This window comes from Hyalella azteca, unplaced genomic scaffold, assembly GCF_000764305.2.
Source record: "Hyalella azteca isolate HAZT.00-mixed unplaced genomic scaffold, Hazt_2.0.2 contig4574, whole genome shotgun sequence".
Taxonomy (NCBI): Eukaryota; Metazoa; Arthropoda; class Malacostraca; order Amphipoda; family Hyalellidae; genus Hyalella; species Hyalella azteca.
The window spans coordinates 96,004-114,929 of NW_025934787.1; the positions used below are offsets into that span (position 1 = coordinate 96,004).

General features: G+C 37.1%; 1 protein-coding gene across 1 annotated transcript; it reads right to left on the bottom strand.

Moving 5' to 3' along the window:
• Nucleotides 1-621: 621 nt before the first annotated feature.
• On the bottom strand, nucleotides 622-14,725 carry LOC108678901. The gene is made up of 3 exons (XM_018167399.2): nucleotides 14,545-14,725; nucleotides 4,845-5,015; nucleotides 622-2,742 (listed from the first exon to the last, which is right to left on the bottom strand). The coding sequence occupies exons 1-3, from the start codon at nucleotides 14,594-14,596 to the stop codon at nucleotides 2,537-2,539; spliced, it is 429 nt and encodes a 142-aa protein (XP_018022888.1). The 5' UTR covers nucleotides 14,597-14,725; the 3' UTR covers nucleotides 622-2,536.
• Nucleotides 14,726-18,926: the final 4,201 nt, after the last annotated feature.

Consider the following 18,926-nt stretch of genomic DNA (forward strand, 5'->3'; position numbering starts at 1 on the left):
CTACAATGCCACATACATTTCACAAAAGGCAGTGAGTACGCGTTCGTTAACTAGCTGGTCGTCTCTTAAATCCCATGAAGATTTCGAAGAATTTTGATTCAAGAAAACCGTAGGAAAACTATTTGAGTTAACTATAATGTAGATAATCCAGCGGCAGCTGCAATATAAACCGCTAGCTGCCGATGCTTGGGTAGCGAACTCTCATTTCAAATCGCCATCACTAAGGCATATAGAGCTTCGATATTTTTAAATACAAATAAAGTGAATACGCTTTAGATGTATACCAGCTCCATATAACTCAATCAGTTGAAGTTCAGATGCGTTTCATTTTAGACAGATTGTGCAGATACGACAGTAGTTGAACATTTTTCCAGCTGAGTTCAAAAGTCGCGACAATCCCTTAGGGTACCCACACAGTGAAAGCAGGTTGCCAGCGTGCTGGTTACCTGCTGAGGCTGGCGCCTGAAACAAGCGCGAGAGGTTCACAGAGGAAGCAGGTTGCCAGCGTGCTGGTTACCTGCTGAGGCTGGCGCCTGAAATTGATATAAATAGGGCTGGCGCTGGCCTATTCGTACGGCTTTTCACTGTGAACACTTACATTATTATCCTATGTTCATTCTTGTGGCAGGTTGGAGAAGGTTGCCCGCGCGGGCAAACCTGCTTTCACTGTGTGGATACCCTTATAAATAGCAGAGTTGATGTAAAAAATATTTTGTATGAACATAGACACTGCAGGACGTATTACACGTACAATGATTACGCATTTGCCGCTCACGTTCGGTAACAAATTCCTCAGTAAGGCATGACGAGCAAAAAAATGAGTACTGCCTTCACATTTAAGTAAATCAAGTTCAATTACTGAGAGTCTCGTGTAAAAATAGGAATGCTTTGCTTTTACATAAAAGATCGTAATGCTAGGTATTTTGTCGGGAACTCCAGGAATTCATATTCTATTTTAGTGTTTTGAAAAATATTTCCCGAAGTGAGAATTTTGGATTCCCAGTGAATGCAATACTGCTTGCTAATCAAGTGAAGTCTGGTAATTCATTAAAGTGAAGTCATTAAAATATTTAAATTGAAAAGCTTGCGATGCGATACTGGCAGCAAGTGGATAAATAAAGCTTGCAGCTACTTTGGCTTGGAAGTAAATAAGTTAGGATAAAGGCGTTCTACGTGCTTTACTTGTTTCCGTCATTTATTATAATGTCATTCGCTGTGCATTATATGTATTATCAACTGTTTTATCGTCACCAGTTCAGAAGTTGCTGACGAAAAGGAACCGAAGGTCTCGGCTGAGTGGGTAGAGCAGGGTGCGACAGAAGTAACCGACTGGTTAGAAAAAGAATAAACCCGGGGGTTCCTCGGAGGCAACCGAGGGGTTAGACAAAGAAGAAACCCAGGGGTTCGACGGAGTCAACCGAGGGGTTAGACAAAGAAGAAACCCAGGGGTACTACAGAAGTAACCGAGGGGTTAGACAAAGTAGAAACCCAGGGGTGCGACAGAAGTACCCGAGGGGTTAGACAAAGAAGAAACCCAGAGAGAGAATAGCATGGCGCAGAGGTACATGGTGGAAGAACATCGAACAAATGCCATCGCTTCCCGCGGCTCTCATTCAATTCCTAGCTTAAGCGATACGAGTAAATATCTCTCTAAAAGACAACAACCATGAATATTTTTGTGCATGTTAATCTTATCTACTTATTGAAAACCGATACTTTGCTCTATGAAACTTGGTATCAGGTCAACAAAGCGATTCGTGGGCTCAACAATGACATCAAAGACAAATTGCGGGCTAAATTGTGGCGTTTCAGCGATTTTTTGTGCATATTTCTCTAGTCTATTCTGACTTTGTATAAACCTTGCTAGTATTAGCGGTTATTATTGAGGCAACAAGAGCATGAATGCACAGCGTCTGTCAGGAACACATCGACACAAAAGCTTCCCATGCACATCGCGCGGAATATTTAGTGTCATGGCAGTAAACATGGCCTCGCCTATGCCAATCTTTCAGTACGTGACGAAGCAGCAGAAACAACATCAATTCTAATCGGATTTGCACGACTTCATTTGAAAAAATTTTACTATCATCAAACGAGGAACAAAAGTCAACTGAAATCTGACTAAAAAACGAAGCACATTTAAATCATTAACACATTCTTAACCATTCCAATAATCTGAAAATTTTGAAAAATTACCGAAATCGAATGTTCTGGAAATTTCCATCACGAACTCGTCCTGGATTGAAGAAAAACTTCACTTAAATACGTCAATTTTGTCTCATGAATCATACCTGTCCATTCCCCATGTCAAGCCACGTGCTGCTCTAACGAAATATATAAACTCATTCCATAACGTGACATAAAAACTTCCTTACAATGTAGTTTAATTGAATGATTACTAAGATTCAGTGACAACAACTATCATTTTCAATCACGAACCTAGTTTTTTACTTCTTATAAATAGACACTCTATAATCCATCGTCTTCAATAACAATGTATTTAAATCCTCTTGAATACTTGTTCTCGGCGACTGTTTTACATGAGACGAGCGACGACAAGGAGCGAGACGAGCCCGGCCAGGGAGACGAGGGTGGTGCTGGCAGCATTGCACTCATCGTCCTTGCAGGAGCAGACCCACGTACGCGTGTTGTAGCCGCTCTTGTAGTAGCAGTTGCCGCGCTTGTACATGTCCTCGTCCTCGACGTAGCCGCATGCGCGGTGGATGCGGTTCTCTTTCAGGTCTGGAACAAGTTCGGTTCTCATGAATATGAATTACTTGACTAAATACATAAACTTGAATCAAATGACTTTTTATATAACTTCGTTTTTTTTAATTTAACGACGAATGCTTCATTAATGAAACTTACTTGCTTCGTTTTCTTCTTTCATGAATATTTCTTATATGCAAGTTATTCATCTCGGTCAGGGGCCATACTTTCAAAACTCGCTAAGTGAACGTAAGTACTTACGCTCTATTTTCTTGTCTATGATTGGTGGATTTTGCTTGAAAGCCCGTCAATGATTGGCTGATGAACTTACGATCTCTTAACTTTTTTTGAAAGTATAGGCCCAGGTTAACAATGCTTACTCGTGAATGCATCAGGCCGCTCTTCCCTTCTATGGATAGTCATTCAACTAACGCAAAAGATGCACGCGGCTTAAATGTATCGTTGAATTGACTCATCCTAATATCGATACAATTCCATGGGCCAGGTACCCGGAACTATAAAATTAATATATCCATAATATATATAAAATCCGTGCCAAATTGGGTTGCATTTTCCCTTAGAAAAATGTCCTGCTACGAATTAAGCGGCAAAAAGTATTTGATGTATACAAAGGCGTGAATTTTTGATGACAACGCTCTCCACTGCACGTGCATATTAACACGAACAAAGCCCGCAGTAAAGAACCATGAAGACAATATCAGTTATCGATAAGCGAACTAAAGGAAGATGGCTGAACAAGATATTACTGTCAATGTATGCAATCATAGGACTCGCATTTTGGGCTGCAAATCTAATGCTCATTGATAAAAAAAAAACGGAAGATGGCTGAACAAGATATTACTGTCAATGTATGCAATCATAGGACTCGCATTTTTGGCTGCAAATCTAACGCTCATTGATGAGTCTTCTCTTTCAATAATTCCTCCTTAAATTGAAAATAATTCAATTGCACGCAAGTATAACAGAGTTTTGAAAGTTTTGGCTTGCAAACGAATCTGGAAGAATAAATCAGTTTTTCTTGGATAAAACTCGTAGCATCCGTCAAATAATGTAGTAAAGCTTGAAATTTAAATTAAACTTAATTTAAAAATGAAACTTATTAAAAAAGGTCCCTTGTTATAAAATAGGCAGATGTGTGTACAAGCGTTGCTAGGAGTTATATATAAATTGAACTATAATATAAAAATAAGTAATTTGAACTATAATATATAAAGCTCAAGATTTAAGGTGAAAGTTTGAAATGATTAGAAAGTTTGAAACGGAGTATGATCAGATAAATTATCGTGTGTTTCGTTCACGAGTCATTTCGCCAGTTGCGAAACGAAGAAGTAAATTAAAAACAACTACTAAAACACCAACTTAAAAGTAATTTGTTGAACAACAATAGCTTAGGAAAAGTTTTTCCACGTGAGAGAGTTTGTTTACTCTCGCGGTTCCTGGAAAGAATGCGCTAACTGTTTTAGAAACGACTTAGTGATATGACGGTAGTTAAAAAGTAGATATATGCCATATATTTCCAATTGTGTGATTCAATTTTATATGATCTAGATTCTTTTTATTTTTTATTCAATTCAACAGCATCAGACTGTAAATAATCATGTACACTCTAAAAATCAATTTGTCTTTCGTTTCCTACATGACCAGATGAAATATTTCCTTTTTATTTTCAGGTGGTTTCAGATGAACAAAGATTACAATATTTACGATTTTTTCCTAAATAAATAAGAGACAACAACATTTTAAATTGTATCATCTCAATTTAAGCCCGGCCACCAAAGCTCTTAAACCAACATACATCAGGATGTGAAATTCCTCACTTTCCCTACACGCTCACCAGAAACTAATGAATAATTTATTTCTCGTGTCAAATACGAAAAAATTACGAGTATTTAAAACACCTGCATGGCAACGAATGATGCAAAAGGCAACTCGAAGAATAATTCAATTACGATTAGGTTAGTCATTAACACCTGCAGGTCAGTGAATGATGTAACGTAACTTGAGGAATAATTTCAATTACGATTAGGTTAGTTTTCAACACCTGCAGCTGAGTGAATGATGTAAAGTAAATTGAAGAATCATTTGAACACATTTAACAACGTAAAGCAACTCACTCTCTCCGACTTGTTCGTCCATGAACATGTGCAGTTTGCGGCACAGGGTGTACACGTGAGTGTCGTTCGTCTTGGAGTCACAATCGACCAGGGATTGCAGGGCTTTGGAGGACATGTCTTTGCATTCCGGCATTTCGTGGGAGTTGCACTCGTAGCATTTCACGGCCAGTCCTGCAAATGAAACAGGATTATTAATGATGGTATGAAAGGTTATTTAATTTGTTTCTTTTTCTATAAAATTGTACGGCCAGTCCTGCAAATGAAACAGGAATAGTAATGATGGTATAAAAGGTTAATTTATTTATTTCTTTCACTATAAAATTGTACGGCCAGTCCTGCAAATGAAACCGAAATAGTAATGTGGAGTGAACGGTTAATTTATTATTTCGTTATAGAATTACACGGCCAATCCTGGGAATGAAAGAGAAATAGTAATGAGGTGTGAAAGGTTAATTTCCTATTCATTTCAATACTTGACAGTTGTAAATTAGTTTCGAAACGCTCTGACAAAACTGCTACAAATCTAAAATTGCATAAATATAATTGAACTTTACATAAGAAAGAGCTTATGGAGCGGATGGCCCCAAAAAGTTGTTACAATATATTCGACAGATTAATCCTTGGGTATTTTTTCAGAGATAAACAACGCTATAAAATCTCTAACGAAGAGCTGAAACGAAGCACGTAAGTTTGTTTGCTTGGTCTAAAGAGTAATAGCGAAATAGCGTCTCGAGGATTCATTTTTAAGGCAGGTAAAGCAACGAATGAACTCATATTAATGTCTGTGAAGAATGCAATTCTGCCGCAACTGTTGAACTGATACGAATACAGTGCAGCCTCGCTATCGGTTGTTCCCTTTTAGATTAATTGCATCTATAAAAGATAAGCAGCATGTGAACGTACAACCACGGTGCAGGAGGCTAGAGTAATAAAAATAAAAAAAAGTAAATAACTTTTTACAATCCAATTCCATACAACGAAAAACAGGGATAGGAAAAGTCAAGCGAATGCTACAAAACAGTTCATTCGACAGCAAATTAGAAACTCGTTTCAAATTTTGAAACTTCAAATTTAAAAAAAAACTCGATGGGCGTTGCCACAAAATTTCAATTAGCTAATGTGCAGTTTTACGAGAAAAAAGTTTGTTGAATTGACGCTTTTCACTCTCCTTTACAACTGCTATGACGAGTCAGGAGCAATCAACAGTAACTTCTATGCGGCTTGATTCTTTGCTTTCATCCCTTCAAAGTTTCTACAAATTTTCAGCATGTTTGACCTTGATCTCTCTTCTTCTCTCTCTTTCTCTTTGTTCATTCATCCTTTCACGTTTTTATCCCTTGAAAACGTTGCAAAAGTTTATATCTTTCATATCTTATGAAGTGGTTTACTCGATGTTCGCCGTGATGGTTTAGCATGCATTAAAACTTCATCGACCTCACGCGCAATGATAGGAAAGAAAAGTCCTTGGCTCTCTTCAGCCTCCCCAACTGTCTGAGGCTCTGGCGCCTCCCCCCACCAGGGGAGTAGATCGATACGCTGCACCGCGGGGAGTTGTGGGTGTGGTGGGGTGGTGGGGCTGGGGGGTCACGGTGGGGTGTGGTGGATAGGATATTGGTGAAGGATGTGTGTGGTGGGGATGTTGGTGAATATTGGTGAAGGATGTGTGTGGTGGGGATATTGGTGAAGGATGTATGGTGGGGATATTGGTGAAGGATGTGAGTGGTGGGGATATTGGTGAAGGATGTGTGGTGGGACATTGTTGTATGATGTGTGGTGAAGGTAGTAGTTGTTCTCTACTCAGAAACATAAGTTGTAGACACGGCTTCGATAGACAGGATTTCCAGGACATATTGCCCCATTGCTAGGCAGTAATACTGGTGGCAGTAGCGCACGTCAGCGACGACAATCGATCTCGGAGCTCTGGGCCAAATAGAGCTCCCTAGCTTTGATTATCTGCCTAACGTAACGATCCTTTTTTCACAGATTCTATAGCTTGAGAGATTCATTTGTCATTTACGTACATAACATCTCGAATATTACATGTAATCAGGTTAAAAGATCGTTGAATCAAAATTAGAGTTCATAGAACCGGTATAAGCGTTAGCAGAACCAAAACAATTCATCGTGGAACCAAAAAAAGATAACGGACTAACAGATCGTATATAAGTATTTATAATATCAGCCTGCTTAAATCATACTTATAATATCAGTCTTCTTAAATCGTTCGTAATCGTAATATCACTCTGCTTAAAGCGTAAAAAGTTCACAAGGAATTTAAACGCAAAGATAACGCCAAATAAATTCACCACATCGATATTGAAAACGTTGCAGAGCCCAGCTCCATCGTCAGTTCGACAATCTAAAAAATGAATACAATCATTTTATAATTCAAAATTCTAAGTAAAACATTAAAACCCAAAAAGACAAATAAAACACGAAACAACCTAGAATCGAAAATCAGTCCACGCGGAACACAGAGTCATAGGAGACACGAAAAGATTAATACCTAAGAAAAACATTAGAACATAGAAGCCTATATAGTGATTCACTACTTCAAGAGGATAGGAACTGACCGCATTATTGAGACACGGTTTTCGTTTGAAAACATGTAGAGACTCTAAAGTCATTAAATCCGAACAGAGGTGGAACCGACTATCCTGAAATCGACCTCTGATACAGCCACGTCGCTATGTTCACAATCATTTTTTATCGACAATAAGTTTTTAGATTGTGGAACTGACGATGGAGCTGGACTCCGAAACGTTTTCAATAGCGATATGGTGAATTTACTTGGCTTTTTTGCTTTTAAATTCATTGGAGAAACAGAATATTTGACCCAAAATAGCTAACTGCAAAGTAGCATGTAGAGCACGAGAGAAATGTCATCAACGTTGGGAGATACGCGATGCTTATCGGGAGTGACGGAATCACAAGATAACTACAACTTTTAAAACATATATCATATAGGTGAATAATTGCATAGAAAGATTATGTTTATGAACAATAGCACAATAGTGGATTCAAGAAGAATCCAAGCACAATAGTCGTTATATTTTTGTCTACACCAGAGCCGTGTTGATAAAATGTCAAATAAACAATAGTTTCGGGTTACTGAACAAATGCAGTACTGCGCAAGAAATCGAAAAAATTTTAGAAAAAATTTAAAATATCCTACTAATTTTTATGTTTTCAGAAAAATTCATCAACGCACTAGATGAAAGATAATAAAGTCGGGGAATTTTTTGTAATTCTGACCAAAATTTATGTAATTTTTCCAAAATTCATGTAATTTTATCCGAAATTTAAGTAGTTTTAACCGAAATTTCACATTCTTAAAAATATATCAAATGAAATGCATGTGAATATTGTTAATTTTCTATCCACAAGATAGAGCAGCAAGTTTGTCTCCACGAATAATTTGTGTAAAATCTACGATTTGAAAACTTGCCTCAAAGCTGAATAAATTGAGAGATAGTTTACCACTCAAATCTTTTAGCTCGGGACAAACAGTATTTCAAATATAATTCATGATATGAGAATGTAATCATTTGAAACAGTGGAGGATTTTATTAGTAAGTTGGAGGCTCACGGGAAGCCTTATCTATGCAGGGGCGAGATAACAGACTTATCATCAATGCTATCGTCTTATCATCACGATCGGAGTCAGTCAAAAGTCCTCAGGCTGCTCTAGGTTTTTGTACACTTTGCTTTGGGGGATTACGTGAAGCATAAATTAGAATTTTTCAATTATTTTATAACATTATTTTGAACGAGTATAGGTTGACATAGGGTGAGATTTTCAACAACGTAACCTAATTGTTTTGACTATTTACTTGACGATGTAACTTCTTTCACGTAAAAATACCTACTGTCATGTCAACGATCTATCCTCGGCTTGGGTTGATTTAAATAGTACAGAAACATATTTTTAGGTCATCTCAACTCTCTGTTAAATATTGGTGACTTACTTCATATAAATAAAATTTTTTAGAAAAAAATTGAATCGACGGAAAAATGATTTCATCATACACATAAACTTGCACTGCAGTGCTTAAAATCTGCATTACATGTAGCATAAAACCTGCAATACAAGTCAGTCGTTCATGCTGGAAAATAATATTTATGTACATTTTTCGGGAACATGATATCTCATTTGTTGAGGTTTACTTAAGTTCTTAACTGTGCGCTGAACATTTCAACAGCTGCAGCCATTCGCCTTGATATAAATGAAGCCTTATAGCGTAGCGGCTTTCGATCAAACCTTGACATTGATAATATTTAGACCGCTGAAACGATCAGAATTTGAAAATAAATTTTCAATTCTAACTCAAGTGATATTTTTCAACAATATGAAGTAATTATTTGGAAGTTTGGGATTCTGTTATTTTGTGCTTACTACAATACAATATTTTGTGCTTACTACAATACTGCAAAAAGCGCGCATTGTGCTTAATACAATTTAGTTAACATCCAAAAAACTTCGTAGGGTAACATGGGGCAGCGAGCCCACTGCGGGTCACGGGCCCATAGCGGGTTTCTCGCTAAGTATGGCAGATATTGGTCCGTGTTCTCTACCGCCGGTCGACAGTTTTACAGGGGTGAAGTGTACGGATTTACTTTTTGCTAAGTGTTTGCTTTATTAAGTTATTTGTGAATAACTGTTTCAGTCCAGATAAAATTTTTTTTTGCTGCTACATTAATTTTTTTTTTCGATTACTGTCGATGAAGCTTTTGAAATTACTGTGAATAATATTTTCAAAGTAATATTTATAAGGATAATTTTGAGATCAAGTTTAGACTATTAGCTTTTAAAATAAAATGTTGACACGATATAAATTGAAATGATACCTATTGGGGCAACGGGCCCACGCGTGTCACGGGGCAAAGCGCCCATAGTGAAGTCTTGTGTTATATGTACATCATTAGATTTGTCTCAATGACCTTTTCAAACTATGACTAGCTTTTTGAATTACAAATTATACTTCATATTGCATGATTTTTTGATTTGCCGCCTCAAGGCAGCAGGTTTAGTTTCCAGTTATGCGTATTTATGACCCCTTATCGAGTTATTGACACTTGCCTTGCCAAAAGTTGATTTCAGTCAACACCAATGAGCCAAAAGTTGATGAGTTTTTATGGTGTTGGCTGAAATCACGATTAGGTACGAATTCTCTGCAAATAATATCTGGATTATGGACGAAACTGGAACGAAGTTTTTTCTGATCAACTAAATATATTTTTTCTAGTCAAGGATACATTTTTTCATGTCAAGGACAAATTTTTTACCGCAAGGATATATTTTTCAAGTCAAGGATATATATTTTTATGTCAATGAAATATTTTTCTTCACGTCAGTGATAGATTTTTCAAGCCAAGAGTATATTTTTTTCAAATTAAGTATATGATTTTTTTGAGTTGTTAATAAATGAGTGAATGTCATATTTTTTTATTACATTTTATTATTTTTAACTGTAAAGTGTTGCTTTTTCATTTTTAAACGAAAAATATACATTTGTGGTCAAGGGACCAAGGGTGGGCGCCTCGCCCCAAGCCCATGGGCCCATTGCCCCAGGGGTGGGGCAATGGGCCCATTTTTTCACTTTTTACAAAATAGTGTTTCATTAAAAATTGCATAAACATATAGGCGTCTAATTCACATCATACATTACTCCTTAGTTGTATCTTTAAACAAAACAAAGAACCACCTCGTATCAATTAAAACTTCATCAAAAATTTAGTTTAAAAAAAGTGGGGGGCGCGCTGCCCCACGTTGCCCTATCTGGATCCAAATCGATGTGTGGCTGGTTTCAAAGCTACCGCACAATAACCAGCCAATGCATACAATGAAAAAATTTTGATACCTAAGGATTTTTTGTACTACACAGCTTAGAAAATTTACTAAAATGTAAAATCAGACATTTTACAAAATGATGACGTTGCCTTGGAAGAGCTGCATTAAAAATCCAAGGTGACAATCAGAGCAATAGTGGTCCCAAAAATAGGCTCACTTGCAATTGGGCGTGAAGTGACCTCACCCTAAATCATTTCCAGAGCGGTCCGACTATGGTCGTGCATCTAATTATCTTTTAATATACATTTCGTTAGATAATTTGTAGGAAGTATCTCGCGAAACTTCTTCCAGTTGCACAATACAAAGGAGATACTTTCGACATGATATCATGAGTGTACTACTTGATATGTCAATGTAATAAGAGCGCTGCAATTTAAGTGGCTATCTCGGTTTCTCATGCGCACTTTCTGTTCTGGACGGGAAAGTTGTACATCGCTGTTCGCATTCACTCTGTGTCGGCGTTTAGTAGGGCTACAAATTTCTTCGAAACACGACCTTATTTTGTAATTTAATCTGCAGTTTTACCATACAATGTGGACCCTGTGGCTACAGTTCGGAGGACCAGGATTGGAGCAGAGAGGTGCGGGTTCGGTCCCTGCTCCGTACTGCGTCAGCTTCTGGTCAGATTCGGCAAGGAGACCGGGCGGTTGAGGGGAGAGTCTACCCTCAAAATTATCTCCTAAACTAAATGACCGATCTTTCTGAAACGTCGTTTACATATTTAAATCAGTAAGAGAAAAACATTTTGCTCATATGAACTTTTTGCAAAAATGTAAAGAAAACGTGAAATGCATAGAAAACTTCAAAAAGGGGGATTCTTTAAAAATCCATCTCCGCCTTCAATTTACGTGCTACAAAATCGAAAAAAATTTCAATCGATTCGTAAAGAAAACATCTACCGACTTCAGAAGTATTTGTTCTAAATTTTAAATTTTACCTTTTTATACGACTTTTTCCATTTTCCCCCCTATACCCCAGTTTTTTTCAATATATAATCCAAACGAGGTACAAATAAGAAAAAATTAGATCAGTACTCACTGCAGTGAGTGACAGAGAGTGCATTTTCTCGTCCGTCCGTGAAGTCACGGACGGACGGACGATCATGACGAGCACAATAGCGCCTTTTTTCCATGAATAAGAAAATGCGCTAAAAAGTCTTCTAGAGTCCCTACATATGGTCTCTATAAATCGAATGACATGTTTTTCAATGCCGTAGCTTAAAAATAATTTTAGATAGATTGTTAACATGGAGTATTTTGGAAATTTAAATTGTTTAGGGGAGCCAAATAAGTAAAAATTTATCAAGTAATTTATCAAGTAATTTAAAAAATTACTTGATACGGTAGCCCCAGCATTTCCTTTGTCAATTACTCGTATTGATGATACCATCACACGTCTTTAGACTTATTTTCGTCCAGCTTGACGCGTACAATAAGCTATAGATGTGATTTTTCTGGTATATTTATTTATAAAAATGGTCATTTTAAAAATGTTAAAAAAGGCCTCACGGTAAAAATATGTCAGCTATTTCCTTGCGGTTTTTTGTTTTCGAATTGTCATAGTTCTTTCTAAGAAATGAGATGATATATGTAAAAAACGTAATTTCTTAGAATTGAGGGCAGATAATGCCCTAAAGGGCCTAAAGCAACAAAATTGGAGCAGTGAGTTGCGTGTTCGAGACCGCAACAAGCTGTGAATCTTCAGCGATATTAAGAATCAGCGACAGGGCTAACACCCTATAATCACAGCTGACACTGCTACTGTTATATATTATAATTATTAATTATTACGTACTATTATTAGCGCATTTTCTCATTTATGGAAAAAATGCACTATTGTGCTCGCTATGTCCGTCCGTGACTTCACGTTTTCGTCGACGAGAAAATGCGCTCTCTGTCACTCACTGCAGTGAGTACTGAGTTATATTTTTATTATTATGCACTTAGAAACGAACAACGTGCGTCCTCTCCAACTCACAAAATCCTTCGCTCTCGAATTGTTATAGGCTTTCCTGACCTATCATTTCTGGGGCTTTTTCTTATTTTTGTTGCCCCATGGGACACGGTGATTTTTCTTCAGCGGATATTATCTCAAATCTTTCGATGACAAAATAAATAAATTTTTTGTATTCATTTAGCAATTTTCGTTTGTCTCCACAAAGTTGTTTGGATAGCTGAATGGATTCATCACGTCGTCGGCGAGCACTTCCCTGCAACACAAGATGAATGGTTGCTTTATAATATAGGTTATATATTAGTTAATATACCTATTAGTTATAGGTTATATATTAGTTAATATATTAGTTAATAGGGGAACTAATCATCATATAATGCAGATAATCAATATTGTCTGCACTTTCTGTACTAGCTGTCACACCAAGCTTTGTCCAGGATTTCGATTAACTTCAACTGTTAATTCGGCTACACAATTGCAGCCGACTGCTTAAAAATGCGAACAATGACAGTAAAATTAAAATTTTCGACGGAGTCACGAAATAATCATGCAAACGTGACAAAAACATTGAAAAATTCTGCAAAACTGAAACAAAGTTGGCAATATTAAATTTGATTCCGATGCTAAATTGGTAACCCATATCGGTAACGCTTCAAAACCACGTGGTATAAGGAAATAATATCCTCCATGGGTATTACAGATAGTTTCTTAAAAAAAACTATCTTTGAACGTTCTATTTCTCACACAAACAAAAACACCATGTACGGTGAAGGTGAAATTCAAATTATTGCAATTCTGCGCTCATGTATCAAAATATAACAACAATTTCAGCCGCGACGCTATTCATAGGATGGTGATGGTCCAAATTGTGGGGAAAATTAAATATGCATTACTGGAAACATTCATCGACTAACTAGCCTTTTAAATTTAGCAAAAAAATTCAGTGGAGTTTCGCTACGTGTGGAACCGATATTATTGCACTTAATGCCAGCATTAGTACAATGTGGAATTAATAAAAACCAGTTAATTTCGTACATGACGTCAAACGTGAATTGTGAAAACTGGTAGCTAATTGATTCTCGTCTATACTAATGAAGTGCCGCAGACTGAATACAAATGTCTACTCGCCTCAGCGATTTCGAAACATTTCGAATTTCGTTAGTTCCTGGAAAGGGTTAACTCATAGTGCAGAGAAATAAAACGTTCAGCTACGCGAGGGAAGTAAAAAGTACCTAAAGACAAGTTGCAATAAATGCAATAGAATGTTACTATGGATAAACCACAACGTTGCAATAAATTAAATACAATGTAGCAATGCAGAACAATAGTCATGAATCTCTTGACTTTTTGTCAAGTAAATGTTTATAAAATTCAGGAACAATTCATAAATTGAAGGTAATTTTGTCAAAAATGATGTTTCTCTACTTAAGCATTGCTCATAATTCTAGCTTGCTATGGTTTAGACATGGTCGCTGCCCAATCGACTCCTGCATCCGAGGCGACATTGTGTCCAGTAATTTAATACGAATACATCACGGCCTCACCGCGCCGAGGAATCGTTTCGAGCGCTAAAAAATCTTTTCCATATTTTTTTGCAATTTTAATGTGGCATCAAACTATGAATGTAAAAAAATTATAAAATTAAATAACTAACGAAAGCATAGGAAACAATTCCGTTGATTAATTTAGTCACAGACGCCGTGGCATCCTATCACATTAAAATCGAATTAGGTATAGAAGAAACAAAAGGCGGGATTATGAAGATGGTTGAGACTTTTCAGCTCTGTGCCAATGTGGGTGAAGTTATGGTGATTGTCTAGTATTGGAGACTTAGGAGTCTCAGAGCAGCTTGAAAGCTCTATTCTTTGTGAGACTAGCGATGACAAGCCCACTTACCAACAGAAATGAGTCCGAAAAAGAAGAAGGTAGCACAAACGATGGTCTTCATGGCGCTGTTTTTTACTGTTCAATTTTGACGAGTTGAGGGAAAGAGAGCCTCGTAACGCTGTCTATTTACAGACCGGCAGACACACGTCAAAGAGGACAGGCACCGGCAGACTGGATCGCCACCGTCGCGTCCGATTCTTATATACTGCAGCCGCGCCAGCTGCCTAATCTGAGTAAAGGGTAACAATTTAATCTAATTCGACTTAACCTAATGTTAACAGCACTCCATCATTTTTTGAAGGCTGAGCGAACTTTTACATCACTCATTCATTTGCTAAAGGCTGAGCAAACTTTCACATCACACCTTCATTCACTGAAGTCAGAGCGAACTTTTACATCACACCTTCATTCACTGAAGACTGAGCGAATTTTTTTATATCACACCTTCATTCACTGAAGACTGAGCGAATTTTTTTATATCACACCTTCATTCACTGAAGACTGAGCGAACTTTTACATCACACCTTCATTCACTGAAGACTGAGCGAACTTTAACATCACACCTTCATTCACTGAAGACTGAGCGAATTTTTTTATATCACACCTTCATTCACTGAAGACTGAGCGAACTTTAGTGAACTGCATAACGGTTAGAGGAAAGACTCCGTACAATGGGTTTGGGCGATAGAATATGTTTCTTTAAATGAAGGTGTTTTATGCAAGAACTATTTGCAGCCATTAGAGAAAATCTATCTGTCAAAAATTTCATTCCCTGCTATAGGTTACGAATTTCTTCAAGAAATTAGTGTTACAAAATTCGCACAAACATCACAGAGTTACATCACAAAATTTCATTTCGCCTAACTTAAATAATGCAAATGCAAATAATGAAGTATGATATGAGTAATGTTGTTGGTGATATTACTCCATATTAACGGGTAATATGTGCCATCAGACGCACGCTGCAGGGTTTGGTCGTACATGGCGACTGTACAGTGGACAGACCACCTCCAGGTGTTAGTGTGGTACTCTATAATAAATATTTAGAACCGCCGATTTGCAGGTCAATCAATTTATTTATAGGCGGGCGTCAACGTCAGTTCAGTCGTGACGAGTGTTTATAGCTGTACCTCGTTGGTAGTTTTTTTTAAATAACCTAACTTGGTCGCGCTAAAAACATGGATACCAATTACTGTATATTTTAAATGTGACATTGAATAAATACATTTATAAATTCAAAAAAAAAAAAAAATACCAACCGAATCTGAATTAAGCGCTATTTATGATAGTTACTATACTGACCGTGGTAGTGCCTTGAACAATTTTTTATAGCAATGAATTTATTACGTCAATATCAACAGAAATCAAAATATAATAATAATCAAAAATAAATAAAAACATCGCCAAAAGTTAGAAAGTTTTTTTTCTCTATATATTGTGGTGCATTCTATAGGTAAAGTCTACGTTATTTAAAATGACCAACCGCGTAGCGAGCTTAACAGCATTTAAGTATGAATTGATTGCACAACGTTATTGTTCTCACACACGAAGGACGCTTGGATGTTACTCATGGGTGCTTCTTACGTGGATTTTGCTTAATGCGTAATTTAGATTAAAATTCATCTTAGCTTCCATCGTTTGTTGATTCGTAATTACGTTGATGACGTCACATAATGGCCATTATTGCTGCACTTGCACTCCAATGATAACCATATGCTTGGTTGCTATATGTTAAATTCGGTGCAGCATGAAGTCTTGAAATTATCTTTCAAAAATTTAACGTTGAATGAGACATTGCGTACAGTGAAACATCTACGGAATAAAAAAATCTGGATTTTGAAACAACAGCATCGGGTTTTCACAAAAATTCTAACGGCAACGAGGGCAGAAGAAAAATTACTTAACGGGAGCTCCATGAGGCAGCTACATGATAAAAAATTTGAATTAATTTAAATAATAAAAACACAACTACTTAAAACGGATATCTTGACCGAAAGTTGAAGTCTTCAAGTTTAAAGTCATGCAACCCTTACACCCAGGCAGTATTTCAAGTAGTTTCAACCCAGTAATTTAAGTAGAATTTCTCAGATGATGAACCTGTCTGGAGGCGTCGAAAGTTCTGCTGGGCCAGTGCCCACTCAGAGGTTTCGGAAATCTTCTTTGGTGTGGATGACTCATCCGTTGCGCAAGAACTCGATATATTGTAAGATTTTTCTATACTAATGTCCACGTGTTGCAACTTTGAAATCCCCATTTTCTATGTTCTCAGGCTTACCTGTTTTATTTATATAGTGTCAGATGCTACCCATAGCATTGAAATATTCAAGTATCATCGATTAAATTCAACACAAAATTTATGCAGGCAAACACAATTTCACCAAAAAATTTATTACAGAATCAAGAGCACGTCGAATTTTATATGAAGAAGATATATTTTTAGAGGTACTACCTATAAAAATATAGATTATACAGGTACATTGACTTACCGAGTGGTCTAACAGTCACGAGTCGTTACCGACTATCAAAAGTTAGCGTTCGACGATAACAGGACGGATGTGGCTCACATGGCCTTTAGAAAAGTGGACACAAGCAGCCTAACAGGGCGTTGCTTGCGAGAGATTATCTCCTAAGCCTCACTTTATTTATTTCTGGTAGTTTTAATGTTCAACAAAAAATACATCGAACATCATCGAAATACAGTATTACGATAAATACATAATGATCTGAAGACATTGTCTCTAGCACATCATCAACTGAAAAGGAGGGTTTTCGAGCATTTCGGACCGCACAATTTGAAATATTTCATTACAGAATAGAGGAAGGCAGCAAAAATTCAAAGTAAAAAACCAATACAGCTACTACTTATTTATTGAACATAAGGAATCATGAACTATAAATATATTGCCAACTATTAGGTGTATTACTTACATCTTTAAAAAATGTATGCATGGCTATTCGAGAGCTACAGGAATTGATAATCGATTCCTGACATTACATCAAAGTTGACATGACATTTAAATTGCTAAAACTCAGTCACTTTTATGCTCGAAGTCGATCGCTAGAACGCCATGGCGAACATCTATTGTGATTGCAGCTGAACATCGGAGCAGAAAACTGTCTTCTCGCAGCTTCAATTTAGGAATACCTTTGAATTTCGTCAGCTCATGGAGAGCGTTACCTCACAGAAATAAGACACTCGGGTGCGTGAGGTGCCCTTAAAACATTGTAGCAATTCATGCACTACAATGACGCGGTACAATGACAGCTGTACGATGTAGCAGTACATGCACTACAATGACGCGGTACAATGCCAGACAGTACATGCACTACAATGGCGCGGTACAATGCCAGCTGTACGATGTAGCAGTACATGCACTACAATGGCGCGGTACAATGCCAGCTGTACGATGCAGTAATATATGCACTGCGATTGCGTGGTACAATGTTGCATCTAATGCAATGCAATGTGACAAGCCACGATTTACTCTGTTGCAACGCCAGCAATAAAATTTTTCTACAATGTTCCGTAAGGATCATGGATGAAGTGTGGCGGATTGTAAAGCTAGGGCTTGCTATATAATGGAATAAACCCAGGTTCTATAAGTCGGCGATGGATTAAAATGGTTTATTTACACATGGACTTGAAGTATAGACAGGCATATGAATGACGAGACACAGATTGAATAGTTCACATGTGATATGGACGCTTGCTGGTGATTGACTGACATAAATGAGAAGAATGGACTAACATTACTTACTAACTATACAAGTTACGGGACGATCCCGTATGTTACGGTCGGGCTTCCCAACCGTAAGTTTCCCCGACATGAAGTCCCGTTTTGTGTCTCTTGTAAACTAATCCTTATGAAATTTTACGAACAATATAGAAAAAATTATTAATTACGTTTATATACTCCCTTTTATTTTCAGGTTTTTCCGAACAGAAATTTGAAATTTTTCTTTCTATTGTTGCTCCCGATAAAACCGCGAGGTGGAGGCGGCCCACGCATCTCTACACATAAAATTGTAAACTTGTGAACGCACCTAGCCACCTACTCATGTAACTGTTTAAGGATTATTCTTCCGAGAATCGGAATCAATGAGGAACTTAGAAAAAAGGAGGGAACAGAAGAAAACATAATTAAACTACGCTCGCCATGAGCAACGGAGAACATTTCATTGTTTTGAAACTGAATTTAAAAAATTAAAAATAACGTCATTTATTTGAAGTTTTATAAACTGTTAGACAATATATCGAATATGCGACGGCGGAAAATATGAGTCGATACCAATTATTGCAATTTCGTAGCAGCGTGTGAGCATAGTATAATGAATTATAAAGAACAGTTACTCACTTACCGAAAGAAATGAGTCCACAAAAGAAAATAGCT

Bases quoted from the DNA above. Each gene is read 5' to 3' on its own strand.
- LOC108678901 (XM_018167399.2), bottom strand. From the start codon at position 14,596: ATGAAGACCATCGTTTGTGCTACCTTCTTCTTTTTCGGACTCATTTCT. The intron at 5,016-14,544 runs GTAAGTGGGCTT...TTTCATTTGCAG, and splicing joins TTTCGGACTCATTTCTGTTG to GACTGGCCGTGAAATGCTAC. The intron at 2,743-4,844 runs GTGAGTTGCTTT...AACTTGTTCCAG, and splicing joins GGACGAACAAGTCGGAGAGA to ACCTGAAAGAGAACCGCATC.